The sequence below is a fragment of the Ranitomeya variabilis genome, chromosome 7 (genome assembly GCF_051348905.1).
Source record: "Ranitomeya variabilis isolate aRanVar5 chromosome 7, aRanVar5.hap1, whole genome shotgun sequence".
NCBI classification, from domain to species: Eukaryota; Metazoa; Chordata; class Amphibia; order Anura; family Dendrobatidae; genus Ranitomeya; species Ranitomeya variabilis.
Genome location: NC_135238.1, coordinates 149,670,453 through 149,685,456, shown reverse-complemented (window position 1 = coordinate 149,685,456; position 15,004 = coordinate 149,670,453). Strand labels below are relative to the sequence as shown.

The following is a 15,004-nucleotide window of genomic DNA, read 5'->3' as shown; positions in this document are numbered from 1 at the left end:
GCTCCCTGCGTGCTTCCCTGAGACCCCCGGGGCAATGCTATGTGATTGTGTTGCTCCGAGCATCTCTTACCTCCTATCCCTGCAGGCCCCGGATCCAAAATGGCCGCGGGGCTGCATCCGGGTCCTGCAGGGATTACTTCCGGGTCCAGTGCAGGCGCTGGTAAGCCTGCAGCGCTGTCAGTCAGATCGCTGATCAGAGTGCTGTGCAAACTGTCAGATCAGCGATCTGTGATGTCCCCCCCTGGGACAAAGTAAAAAAGTAAAAAAAAAAAAAAATTACACATGTGTAAAAAAAAAAAAAATCCTAAATAAAGAAAAAAATATATATATTATTCCCATAAATACATTTGTTTATCTAAATAAAAAAAAACAATAAAAGTACACATATTTAGTATCGCCGCGAGGGTAACGACCCAACCTATAAAACTGTCCCACTAGTTAACCCCTTCAGTGAACGCCAAAAAACGCTTTATTATCATACCGCTCAACAAAAAGTGGAATAACACGCTATCAAAAAGATGGATATAAATAACCATTGTACCGCTGAAAACGTCATCTTGTCCCGCAAAAAACAAGCCGCAATAAAGCATCATCGGCAAAAAAATAAAAAAGTTATAGTCCTCAGAATAAAGCGATGCCAAATTAATTATTTTTTCTATAAAATATCTTTTATCGTATAAAAGCGTCAAAACATTAAAAAATGATATAAATGAGATATCGCTGTAATCGTAATGACCCGACGAATAAAACTGCTTTATCAATTTTACCAAACGTGAAACGGTATAAACGCCTCCCCCAAAAGAAATTCATGAATAGCTGGTTTTTGGTCATTCTGCCTCACAAAAATCAGAATAAAAAGCGATCAAAAAATGTCATGTGCCCGAAAATGTTAACAATAAAAACGTTAACTCGTCCCACAAAAAACAAGACCTCACATGACTCTGGACCAAAATATGGAAAAATTATAGGTCTCAAAATGTGGAGACGCAAAAACTTTTTTGCTATAAAAAGCGTCTTTTAGTGTGTGACAGCTGCCAATCATAAAAATCCGATATAAAAAAACGCTATAAAAGTAAATCAAACCCCCCTTCATCACCCCCTTAGTTAGGGAAAATAATAAAATTAAAAAAATGTATTTATTTCCATTTTCCCATTAAGATTAGGGCTAGGGTTAGGGCTACGGTTAGGTTTAGGGCTAGGGTTAGGGTTAGGGCTAGGGTTAGGGTTAGGGCTAGGGTTAGGGTTAGGGCTAGGGTTAGGGCTAGGGCTAGGGTTGGGGCTAGGTTTGGAGCTAAAGTTAGGGTTAGGGTTGAGGCTAAAGTTAGGGTTAGGGTTGGGGCTAAAGTTAGAGTTAGGATTACATTTACGGTTGGGATTAGGGTTAGGGGTGTGTCAGGGTTAGGGGTGTGGTTAGGGTTACCGTTGGGATTAGGGTTAGCGGTGTGTTTGGATTAGGGTTTCAGGTAGAATTGGGGAGTTTCCACTGTTCAGGCACATCAGGGGCTCTCCAAACACGACATGGCGTCCGATCTCAATTCCAGCCAATTCTGCGTTGAAAAAGTAAAACAGTGCTCCTTCCCTTCCGAGCTCTCCCGTGCGCCCAAACAGGGGTTTACCCCAACATATGGGGTATCAGCGTACTCGGGACAAATTGGACAACAACTTTTGGGGTCCAAATTCTCTTGTAATCCTTGGAAAAATAAAAATTTGGGGGGCTAAAATCATTTTTGTGGGAAAAAAAATATTTTTTATTTTCACGGCTCCGCGTTGTAAACTGTAGTGAAACACTTGGGGGTTCAAAGTTCTCACAACATATCTAGATAAGTTCCCTGGGAGGTCTAGTTTCCAATATGGGGTCACTTGTGGGGGGTTTCTACTGTTTGGGTACATCAGGGGCTCTACAAATGCAACGTGACGCCTGCAGACCAATCCATCTAAGTCTGCATTCCAAATTGCGCTCCTTGTGGTTCCCCCCCACATATGGGGTATCAGCGTACTCAGGACAAATTGGACAACAACTTTAAGAAAGACATAGCTGAACTAGAGTGGGTGTAGACAAGAGCGACCAAGGTTATTAGAGGACTGGGGGTCTGCAATACCAAGATAGGTTACTACACTTGGGGCTATTTAGTTTGGAAAAACGAAGGCTAAGGGGTGATCTTATATTAATGTATAAATATATGAGGGGACAGTACAAAGACCTTTCTGATGATCTTTTTACTCGTAGACCTGAGTCAGGGACAAGGGGGCATCCTCTACGTCTGGAGGAAGGAAGGTTTAAGCATAATAACAGACGCGGATTCTTTACTGTAAGAGCAGTGAGACAATGGAACTCTCTGCCGTATGATGTTGTAATGAGTGATTCATTACTTAAATTTAAGAGGGGACTGGATGAAAAGTATAATGTTACTTGTTATATATACTAGATTCCTTGTTAGGGTGTTGATCCAGGGAATTAGTCTGATTGCCGTATGTTGAGTCGGGAAGGATTTTTTTCCCCAATGTGGAGCTTACTCTTTGTCACATGGGTTTTTTTGCCTTCCTCTGGATCAACATGTTAGGGCATGTTAGGTTAGGCTATGGGTTGAACTAGAAGGACTTAAAGTCTTCCTTCAACCTTAAAAAACTATGTATAGGAGTAGCTTCCTCTATGCTGAGGATCTCAATCACATAGGAGGGATGAGATGGTTGTTTTTATTTGTACTTCTGTTGTGAGCATGTGTGAAAATTCACACTGAGGTTTCCACACATGCTCAGTAGCAAGAAGTCCCGAGACTCGATGTCATCCACACAGCCGAAATCACAGTATTAGCATCACATAACCGCTTTCTGAATGGCAATGCTTGAACATGACGTATTATGTACGTCAGAAAAAAATTGTCTACCCATTTAATACTATAACTACGTGAAGAGAAGCTGGAACTGAGACTCCTAGAAAGATCCAACCAGCACAAACAATAATAGCAAAACAATGAAGAAATCAGTACAGTGAAGCTGTAAGTCCCATCCCACAACACCTCGCATATGTTTTATAGCCAGGACTATTCACGTTTCCATTTGTTGCAAGTATGATATTCATTTTTGTATGTCTTTTTTTTCTTGTGGATCGACGGTCTGCAAAAATATCTTACTACTTTAATTCACTTTGCGTACCAAACTTGCACATTCTAAGGCCGGTTTCACACGTCAGTGGCTCCGGTACGTGAGGTGACAGTTTCCTCACGTACCGGAGACACTGACACACGTAGACCCATAAAAATCATTGCATCTGTTCAGATGTCATTGATTTTTTGCGGACCGTGTCTCCGTGTGCCAAACACGGAGACATGTCAGTGTTCGTGGGAGCGCACGGATTACACGGACCCAATAGAGTCAATGGGTCCGTGTAAAACACGGACCACACACGGACGTTCTCCGTCTGGGGTCCGTGTGCGTGCAGGAGACAGCGCTACAGTAAGCGCTGTCCCCCCCACATGGTGCTGAAGCCGCGATTCATATGTTCCCTGCAGCAGCGTTTTCTGCAGAGAAAATATGAAGAATAGTGTTTAAAATAAAGATCTATGTGTCCGCCGCCCTCCCACCCCCTGTGCGCCCCCCCGCTGGTCAGAAAATACTTACCCGGGTCCCCCGTCGGCTGTCGCTCCTTCCTGGTCTGGCCGCGGCTTACTGTATGCGGTCACGTGGGGCCGCTCATTTACAATCATGAATAGTCGGCTCTGCCCCTATTGGAGGTGGAGCCACATATTCATGAGTGTAATCGACCGCATACAGTAGAGAAGCCGCGGCCAGACCAGGAAGGAGCGACAGCCGACGGGGGACCCGGGTAAGTATTTTCTGACCAGCGGGGGGGCGCACAGGGGGTGGGGGGGCGGCGGACAGATAGATCTTTATTTTAAACACTATTATTCATATTTTCTCTGCAGCAAACGCTGCTGCAGGGAACATATGAATCGCGGCTTCAGCATGATGCAGAGTGGGTACCACACGCTCCGTGTGGTACCCACTCGCCATACGGGCGGCACACGTGTGCCGCACGTATGGCCTCCGTGAGTTCCCAGGCACACGGACACGGATAACTTCGGTACCGATTTATTCCGGTACCGGAATTTTCTGGACGTGTGGGACAGCCCTAATGAATAGGTTTGTTCAAAGAAACGGACCACATAGGTACCATTCACAATATATTTAGTGCTGTCTGTTTGACTCCCGAACATGTAAATTAGGTCTAAGTGATAAATATAATTTCATGTCATTTCCAACTGAAAAAAAGTCTGATACCTTGAAAGATTCATCTGGTCTGTGACCAGCATTGCAGTAGTAGGTGACATCCAGTGCTATAATTCTTCCATCATCCATACACCCCACCTACATGAAAAAAAATGGATGAATACATGAAATTACATATTTACCACACTGAAGAATTGCAGAACATTTAACTTATATAATCAAAAAGGATCCTTGTTATTCAGCGGTGAATAAAGTTTTTTTTTACAAATGCACGATGGTGAGATAACAAATTTGCGATTTTTTTAAATTAAGAAGGTAGACCGCCCAGTGAAAGGTGGTGGTTTAGTGGTAAACCTCTTTAAAATGGGTTTATGTGATTTTACATTGATGGCACAATCCATATCGGTGTGGCTGTGCCTGGTATGGTAGCTCAGTGCATTTAAAGAGTGTCTTTCTCCAAATTTCTCATATTGTGCCTCTCCATTGCGGAGATATTAGCAATATTAATATTATTGGATAATTTTCACTAGGGGTGTGTACTTCTTCTCCCTGTGATATATTGACCAATCATAAGCAGGCAACATTGCTCAGTACAAAGAAAACACTCCCACCATAGGTCAGAACAGGCTACTCATGTGTGAGACATGTAATAACAGCCATCTCTGCGCTCACTGCAGAGCGATTACAAGTGGTCAAGTTGCCTTGAGCACAACAGACATATATAGCATGTATGTGAAAACACTGTGCCACAATCCGGTGAGAGCCTGTAGGCGTGTTACTAACTGCACACCTGACTTTTCGCTAGAGTCCTTGATGATGGCTTGGCTCCAGATGCACCCCAGGCGCTATTTCAGAACAGACCCACGGAGCCATGGCAGCAGACCCCGATGGTGGACAGGACTGGCCAGTAGCTGGTTAGTGGGGTGGTACGGACCAAGCAGGTCAGGAACAGGAACACAGGACAGCCACAATATGGGATCACAGAGGCAGGTTCTCAGGTGCAAATTCAGACTGGGTAGATAAGAGGCAAAAGAACAGGTCAGATGAATCAGGATCAGGACAAGTCACAGGCAGGATGGATATGGGTATGGGAATAGCAGAGTGGATTGGGTCAAGAACAGACAGGGTGGTTTGGATCAGGAGCATGGGAATCTTACAACAGACTAGCAGGAAACACTAGAACTAACTAAGTTGCTAAGGCACTTCCCAATATGGGACAGTGTCTTACATACAAGATGTCTTCTAGCTATTGACTGGGAACGCCTTTAACAGCATGCATGCTATCCCTTTAAGAGCCAGGGAGGACGTGCACACCCTAAGAACATTCCCAGGAGACCTTCGTGCCACGCGTAGGTCCTGGAAGCGGACAGAAACCGAGGGACCTGCAGGGAGGATGGAAAGAACACATTGTTGTTGGCAATGTCCTGACAGTACCCTCCCTTACGCCTCCTCTTCTTCAAGCCTGCAGGAAATTTTGGTAGAAGTGGAACAAGAATATTCTTTTTGGGCTCCCATGATCTTTCTTCAGGCCCATATCCTTTCCAATTGACAAGAAAAAATGTGTCAGGACTCTGAACATTTTTTACCTTTTGTGCATTACTGCCCTTTCCCAAGATGGCGTCTTTGGTCTCATGTGCACTGTGTCTTCCTGCTATAAAACTCCACCCCAGCCTTCAGTCTGTGCTAGCGTATTTTGCCTTGCATCCAGCTCCTGACCTCTGATTACTCCCTGGCTATATACCTGCTCCTGTGAACCTGTGTGGTGTTCCTGCTACTCTGCTCTGAGTTCCTGCTGCATACACCAGTTCCAGTAATCCTCCTTCATCTGCTGCTCGTATTTACTTCCATCTGCATTTGCTGGACATGTAAGCGTTTGCTGCTCTGCAAAAACCTGAGACTATTAACCAGGCCTCCCTGGTTGAGCTAAGATATTATATGAACTGCCTTATAAGCTTATCTATCTGTGTTTGGACTAAGACAAGGATTTATTCGTGTCAAGTATCCTCAAGAATAACTGTGCTTCATAGACTTTCTGCTTGATTACATTTTCCTCTGACGTTTCCTATAGACTGCTAAGCTGCGTTTAATATTTACACCAAGTGTTGTGGACTTGAGTTTCTCTCTGCACCTGTTTGAATCACCGTGTGATAATATAGACTTTACCACTTATAAAACTATGTCCTGTAGTTGTCTTGTTCCACGCAAAGAGTCTCCTGAGTTATCCCCTATAATTATTACAGGATACTCTAGCCATAAAAAAAGGAGACTGCTGGAATAATGACTGCAGAAAGCAGACTAGAGCAGGTGTTTTCCATAATTAGATCACTGCAGAAAGATGTGGAAGGTCTGCAAAAGAAGTTTGGAAACTTTTAACACAATCAACAAGTGTTTGGACAAACTTTGCAGGACTTAAGCAACCGCATGGCAGCCCAGGAAAACAAACTTGCTGGCATAGAGTCCCAGTATGGATGGGCTTTTCAGGACATAAGCACGCAAATAGCTGCACAAGTGACTTTACCCTCTGGGCAACCGCCACCAGCTAGCCCACCTCAGTTGCCCCCATTCAGATTTAATGGTGATCGCGACAAATTTCGTGGCTTTGTGAATCAATGTATGCTATATTTTGATGTGCATGCTGACTGTTTTCCTACTGATGTGTGTAATAATGCTACTGACCTCACGAGCGCTCGCCTGGGCGAATCCGATGATTGAGTCTCGTGAAACACGGTACAATAACTTGGATGATTTCTTGGCCGCTATGGCATTAATGTTTGATGACCCTAATCGCCGTGCAACTGCTGAATCTGCTTTGTTCTTTACGCCAGGCTAAACGTTCTGTTATTGAGTATGCCACTGAATTCAGGAGATTAGCGGTAGATACCAATTGGGACAGTTATGCACAATTGCCTATTTTTAAAAGGGGTCTGTCTAGTATTATAAAAGATGAACTAGCTCGCTCTGAGTCACCCCAAGAGGTAGAGACATTTATACAGCATTGTGTGCGCATAGACATTCGCCTTACTGAGCGTAGGCAGGAGAAATTTGCTGCTTATAACCGTATTTCTAACTTTTCCCTTCCTTCCAAAGAGCCTGCAGGTAAAACCTCTCGGGAGGTGGAGGAGGTGCCCATGCAAATTGATTCCGTTCAGAGGCGCGAGATCAATGAGCGCCAGGAGCATCGCCTTCATGAAAGTCTATGTTTCTACTGCGGCCAGTCTGACCACTTCTTGATCAATTGTCCTAAGTGTCCTAGACGGCCTAACAAGGTGCTAGCAGCAGTAGGGGAGTATGACAACTGTGATGATGAATCTGACATCTCTGAATGTAGCCTGCCTTTAAACGCTGTATTCCATTCACTTTCTATGACTTCACCCCCCCAAGGAGCTGAAGGAAAAGAACTCTCACTGTTCTCTCCCTATTAAGATCCTGTGTTCAGGACAGTGGATTTCCAGTGCAGCTATGATTGACTCTGGTGCAGGTGGCAATTTCATGGATATCGCATTTGCCAAGGAACATGGTATTGAAATTCAGCAGAGAGCCTCTCCAATTACCATGGAAACAGTGGATGGGTCACCTTTAATCTCTGGGCCTGTGGATCAGGAGACCGTACCCCTTGACATTGTGTTGGAGCCTAATCATCAGGAGCAACTTTCTTTCTTGCTAATTTCTTCTCCTCATTTTCCTGTGATTTTAGGCATTCCTTGGTTGCGTTCTCGAAACCCAATTATCAACTGGGAGACCAAGGAGATTACCTTTCCAACAAGGAGCAACTCAGCGTTAACAGAAGCTGTCCCGGAGTCCACGGCTACGAAACCACATGTACAGGTATTTACTTTACCTCCAGCATATAAAGAGTTCTCTGACATCTGTTTTTGCAAATTTCTACAGACGCTTCATTCGAAATTTTTCTGATATTGTCCGTCCCATTACTTCCTTGACAAAGAAGGAAAAGCCCTTTAAGTGGTCATCACAGGCTCAAGAAGCTTTTGATTGGCTTAAGATCTGGTTCACATCAGCACCGCTGTTGATACACCCAGATCCAACACTTTCATTCATTGTGGAGGTGGACGCTTCTGATAATGCTTTGGGGGCTATTCTCTCCCAAAGAACTGGAGAGAAGGGTCTGCTACATCCTTGTGCTTTCTTTTCCCGTAGACTAACCTCAGCAGAGAAGAATTACGATGTGGGAGACAAGGAATTGCTGGCTATTATTGCGGCTTTCAAAGAATGGAGGCATCATCTGCAAGGAGCTGCACAACAGATCATAGTGCTAACTGACCATCATAATTTAGAGTTCCTTAAATCCGCTAGATGTCTTTCTCCTCGTCAGGCTCGTTGGAACTTATTTTTAAATCAATTTAACTTTGTTATCTCGTACCGTCCAGGTTCTCGTAATGGGAAGGCTGATGCTTTATCCCGAATCCATGCTGCGGATTCCGTTACTGGAGCCCTGTCCAAGACCATTCTATCTGATGCCAATTTCATCGGAGTTATCCACGATCAGGACTAGTGGAAGGAGTGCAGGGAGGCCTATGACGGTGATGTATTTCTGGCCAACCCACCTGTGGATATTAATCTTGTCTTTAAGGGTGGCATGTGGTTCAGAGATCGACGTATCTACATCCCTGAGGTCGTCTGTCTGCAGATCCTCAAGTTGGTACATGACTCCAAGTTGGCTGGTCACAGGGGGGTACAAAAGACACAAGAGTTCCTGAGCCGATTCTTCTGGTGGCCAACTTGCCTGAAGGATACCAAGGACTATGTTCTCTCTTGCGAGGTATGTGGCCATTACAAGACTCCTCATGTGGCACCTATGGGTCTTCTACAACCATTACCTTTTCCGTCCCGCCCTTGGGGGTCTATATCAATGGACTTTATTGTGGAGCTGCCTACATTGGGGGGCATGAATACAATCATGGTGGTAGTTGATCGCCTGACTAAAGCTGCTCATTTTGTTCCGTGCACCGGCCTCCCATCAGCTAAAGATACAGTGAACTTGGTTATACAGAATGTCTTTCGGTTGCATGGGGTTCCGGATGAGATCATCTCTGACCGTGGAGTACAGTTCACTTCAAGATTCTGGAAGGGGTTTTGCTCTGCACTCAATATTAATGTCTGTCTCTCTTCCTCTTACCATCCCCAGACAAATTGTCAGACTGAGCGTACCAACCAGACGCTGGAACAATATCTAAGATGCTATGTCAGCCATCTCCAGGATGATTGATTGGAGTTGCTGCCGTTAGCCGAATTTTCATGTAATAATTCTCAGAGCGCCTCCACTAAATTTACACCTTTCTTTGCCAATCTGGGTTATCATCCGTGTATTTTACCTAAGTCTCCAATTAATTCTCTGGTTCCGGCAGTGGAGGAAAGGCTGACTGCGATGAGACAAAATCTGGAGGTTCTGAAGGAATCCCTGACCACAGCTCAAGAACGTTATAAGAGATCGCCTGATAGATTCCGTAAACCTGCACCCATGTTCAAGGTAGGAGATTCCGTGTGGTTAGCAACTAAGAATCTGAAGTTAAACGTTCCTTCACAAAAATTTGGACAGAAATTCATTGGCCCTTTCAAGATCAACGGTATTGTGAGCTCTGTGGCTTGCTGGCTGAAGCTGCCTAGGACTATGAAGGTACACCCAGTTTTTCATGTATCTTTACTAAAGCCTGTATCTCCTAATACCTTCCAGGGACGTGTTGTGCCACCTCCGCAGCCTGTGGTGATTGATGGGCAAGAACAATTTGTGGTGGAGGAAATTATTGATTCCAGGATTCGCAGGAATCGGCTCCAATATCTGATAAGATGGCAGGGATATCCCCCTGAGGAAGACTCTTGGGAACCTGTGGAAAACATCAATGCCCAACAGAAGATTTCTCATTTTCATCAGAGATTCCCTGAGAAACCAGGTCCAGGATCATCCTGAGGCCGCTTCTAAGGAGGGAGTAATGTCAGGACTCTGAACATTTTTTACCTTTTGTGCATTACTGCCCTTTTCCAAGATGGCATCTTTGGTCTCATGTGCACTGTGTCTTCCTGCTATAAAACTCCACCCCAGCCTTCAGTCTGTGCTAGAGTATTCTGCCTTGCATCCAGCTCCTGACCTCTGATTACTCCCTGGCTATATACCTGCTCCTGTGAACCTGTGTGGTGTTCCTGCTACTCTGCTCTGAGTTCCTGCTGCATACACCAGTTCCAGTAATCCCCCTTCATCTGCTGCTCGTATTTACTTCCATCTGCATTTGCTGGACATGTAAGCGTTTGCTGCTCTGCAAAAACCTGAGACTATTAACCAGGCCTCCCTGGTTGAGCTAAGATATTATTTGAACTGCCTTATAAGCTTATCTATCTGTGTTTGGACTAAGACAAGGATTTATTTGTGTCAAGTATCCTCAAGAATAACTGTGCTTCATAGACTTTCTGCTTGATTGCATTTTCCTCTGAAGTTTCCTATAGACTGCTAAGCTGCGTTTAATATTTACACCAAGTGTTGTGGACTTGAGTTTCTATCTGCACCTGTTTGAATCACCGCGTGATAATATAGACTTTACCACTTATAAAACTGTGTCCTGTAGTTGTCTTGTTCCACGCAAAGAGTCTCCTGAGTAGTGTTGAGCATTCCGATGCTGCAAGTATCGGGTATCGGCCGATACTTGCTGTATCGGAATTCCGATACCGGGATTCCGATACTCTTGTGGTATCGGGTATCGGGTATCGGAACAACATTAATGTTAAAATGTGTAAAATAGAGAATTAAAATAAAAAATATCGCTATACTCACCTGTCCGACGCAGCCGGGACCTCAGCGCAGGAACCGGCAGCGTTGTTTGTTTAAAATTCCCGCTTTTACATGGTTACGCGAAGTCCCGGCTTGTGATTGGTCAGGGCGGCCATGTTGCCGGGCCGCGGACCAATCACAGCAAGCCGTGACGAAAATACGTCACGGCTTGCTGTGATTGGTCCGCGTCCCGGCAACATGGCCGCCATTAACCAATCACAAGCCGTGACGTCACGGGAGGCTGGAAACGCGCTCATTTTAAAAAGGGCGCGTGTCCAGCCTCCCGTGACGTCACGGCTTGTGATTGGTTGCGTCGCGGTCAACCAATCACAAGCCGGGAGGCTGGACACGCGCCCATTTCAAAATGAGCGCGTCCAGCCTCCCGGCTTGTGATTGGTTGATCGCGGCGCAACCAATCACAAGCCGTGACGTCACGGGAGGCTGGACACGCGCCCATTTCAAAATGAGCGCGTCCAGCCTCCCGGCTTGTGATTGGTTGATCGCGGCGCAACCAATCACAAGCCGTGACGTCACGGGAGGCTGGACACGCGCCCATTTTAAAATGAGCGCGTGTCCAGCCTCCCGTGACGTCCCGGCTTGTGATTGGTCAGGGCGGCCATATTGCCGGGACGCGGACCAATCACAGCAAGCCGTGACGTAATTTCGTCACGGCTTGCTGTGATTGGTCCGCGTCCCGGCAACATGGCCGACCTGACCAATCACAAGCCGGGAATTCACGTAACCAAGTAATAGCGCGATTTTTAAACAAACAACGCTGCCGGTTCCCTCGCTGAAGTCCCGGCTGCGTCGGACAGGTGAGTATAGCAATATTTTTTATTTTAATTCTTTCTTTTACACATTTATATGGTTCCCAGGGCCTGAAGGAGAGTTTCCTCTCCTTCAGACCCTGGGAACCATCAGGAATACCGTCCGATACCTGAGTCCCATTGACTTGTATTGGTATCGGGTATCGGTATCGGATTGGATTCCGATACTGTGACGGTATCGGCCGATACTTTCCGATACCGATACTTTCAAGTATCGGACGGTATCGCTCAACACTACTCCTGAGTTATCCCCTATAATTATTACAAAATGTTTTCCCTCTCACCATCTTCGAGGCAATTATATTCATCACTTGAAAGGATTTAGGATAACTGGCTTCTGAAGGGACATATGGTAGGAATTAGGTATTCGTAAGGATGCTTGGAAGTTCAATTTGTAAGACACAGCATCAATTTGTTTGATGACTTCAAAGGGACTGATGAAGCAAGGATCTAACTTGTAGGATGGAATCTTAAGACCAATGTACTTAGAGGACAGCCACACCTTATCTCCAGGACAATAACAATGTAGATCCAAGCATCTCTTGTCACATGGTTCTTCATACTCACACAGAAGATCTCTCCAGAGTGACCTTAGTGTCCTCCCATATCTTCAAGAAGATCTACTACTACTAAGAACAACAGCTGCTGGAACACCAGAAGTGGCATGCACCGGAAGGGGAATTCCTGGCGGATGCACAAAGACAATGAAAAATGAAAAACTCATTGAACAATCACTTATGTGGTTGGCATAGGAAAACTCTGCCCATGGTAAGAGTTTGACCCGATCATCATAATGTGCATTAGTGAGTGCCTCAGGAAGTTGAGAATGGTATTCAGATGAGAAATCAAGGACAATATTCAGGTGTTTACACAAAGCATGATAGAATCTGGATGTGAACTTGACACCTCGGTCGGAAAAGATGTGGCAAGAGAATCCACAAAGATGGAAGTTGTGCTGAATGAAATTCTCTGCAAGTTCTGGAGTAGACGGAAGACCTGGCAATGGAATGAAATGTGCCATCTTCGAGAAACGATCCACCACTACCCAGGTTATGGAACAGCCAGAGAGCACAGAAAGATCTGTAACAAAGTCCATAGGCAATATGTTGCCAAGGAGCTGAGAGCATAGGGGGAGGAAGGAGTTGCTCAGACGGAAGTTGACTAGGAGCTTTGATCGACGTTCAAGCAGAAACAAAATCTATGATTTCCTTATGCACGGTAGGCCACTAGTAGTGATGAGATATGAGCTGCAAAGTTTTTTTCTGACCGGCATATTCGTTCACCTTGAAAGAATGCCCCCATTGCAGATCTCTATTCTTATTGGATTTTGACACTAAAATCTTCTCTGGCAGAATTCTGGACAGGTTTATCAGAGATATAGTAACCATCTTGGATGGCTCGATAATAAGTTGAGGTTCCTCCTCTTGATTGGTGGGAAGGAGTGAGAAAGAGCATCAGCTTTGATGTTCTTATCAGCAGAAAACGCAGAATGAACTCAAAATGGGCAAAAAATATGACCACCTGGCTTGGCAAGGGTTCGGTCTTTGCACAGACTGCAGATAGACCAGGTTCTTGTGGTCAGTATAAATAATGACAGGATGGACTGCTCCCTCGAAAAGGTAATGCCACTCCTTGAGAGCCATCTTGATTGCTAACAAGTTTCAGTCACCAATCGACTCTGGGGCTGAGAAGGCATCAGAGAAGAAGCCACTATTCGGCAAGAAGGAGACTTCTGGGTAAGAACAGCTCGAGCTCCAGAAGATGAGGCTTCTCCTTCCAGAAAGAACTGTTTGGTCATGTCTGGTCAATGTAATACTGGATGGAGGAGAAGGCCTGCTCAATGGAGAGAAAAGCATTCTCAACTTCTGGGGTCCATACCTTCGAGTCACCACCCTTATGGATCATGGAGGAAATGATGGAGTTCCAGGACGAGAAATGCAGTCCAGGCATTGTGGGAAGGGGGGGGGGGAGAGGAGCATAAATGGAACCCAGGACTACCAGCACTTGTAATCACTGTGCAGTGAGATCAGACTGTCATTATATGTCTCACATATGAGAAATCCTGATCTAAGTTATGGTGGGTGTGTTCTTCCTGTTCCTGTGTTGCTGCCTGCTTATGATTGATCAAAAAAGATGGAAGAAGTACACGCCCTTAATTAAAATGGCCACTTGGATTTAATGGAAATTAATTTATTAGCTGTCAAATACTTTTGATTGCTAACATCTAACACACTTTCAAAAGGTGGCACTCAAGGGGTATTATTTGTTTTAAGGGGGCACTAGGGGACATTGCTAGAAAGTGCAATATTTTCTTTGCTCCATATGTAGGAGCCCTACTATGCCATTGCCAAAATAATTTGTCAGGAAAAAGTCCCCCATGCACTTCAGATGGTCAACTGATCTTGTGCTAATATTTTCAGCCGATTTAATTCTAATATGTATGGAACCTTTATATGATAAATACGACAACATACAATTCTATCTGCTGAAAGATCCAACCTTATATTTGCCAAAGAATGCAGGCTGGGGTCTTAAAACTGGCATCTTCACTCTGTGTTCGATAACGGAGCTAACTGCTTGACCTGTCCTGAAATTTAAAAACATCAAATTAGACATTTTTTGTAAAAAAACAAACAAAAAAACACTCAACATTCATACACTGACCCACATTTACTTCACAAATCAAAGAGACTTACAAACCTTCAAGAGTAATTATTGTTTTCATTTCCATTTAATAAATCATATGAAATAAGAAACTTTGTGATATATCATATAAGAGATATCCACTTTTTTAACCTCCTGATTGATCGTTCACTCTCAATTCCTGGATAAAATATCTATTCAGTGTCTACAAATCCTGATTTTTGGACATTATGCCAGAAACACTGACACAATGCTCAATGAAGAATACTGTTTAAATGTGAACCTAACCTTAAGAAGCTCACCAACATCTTTCTGTGTCTCACTCTGCCTGTCTCCTCACCCTGCTCCACGCTTCCTCACCCCCACTCTCTCCATAGAGTATAAAGGGTTGTGTCACATGACACCACAGTGAGATGGCTGGTCTATTTTGCCTCAGAAAAATTGATTAAGCAAATAAGATATACGGTAATACAAAGTTTCTTAACTCTATACTATTGAATAATTTAAAGTTTGTTTGCCCAGTGGTCCTTAG

General features: G+C 44.5%; 1 protein-coding gene across 2 annotated transcripts in view; it reads right to left on the bottom strand.

Annotated features, from left to right (window-relative positions):
- The window catches only part of LOC143784151 (aldehyde oxidase-like), a 181,190-nt gene that overhangs the window by 33,263 nt on the left and 132,923 nt on the right, over window positions 1-15,004 (bottom strand). For both annotated transcript variants that reach the window (XM_077272025.1, XM_077272026.1), the window contains exons 16-17: window positions 14,329-14,416; window positions 4,279-4,365 (exon numbers count right to left, since the gene is read on the bottom strand). In XM_077272025.1, the coding sequence (XP_077128140.1) occupies window positions 4,279-4,365; window positions 14,329-14,416 (175 nt within the window). The remainder of the gene's footprint in view (window positions 1-4,278; window positions 4,366-14,328; window positions 14,417-15,004) is intronic.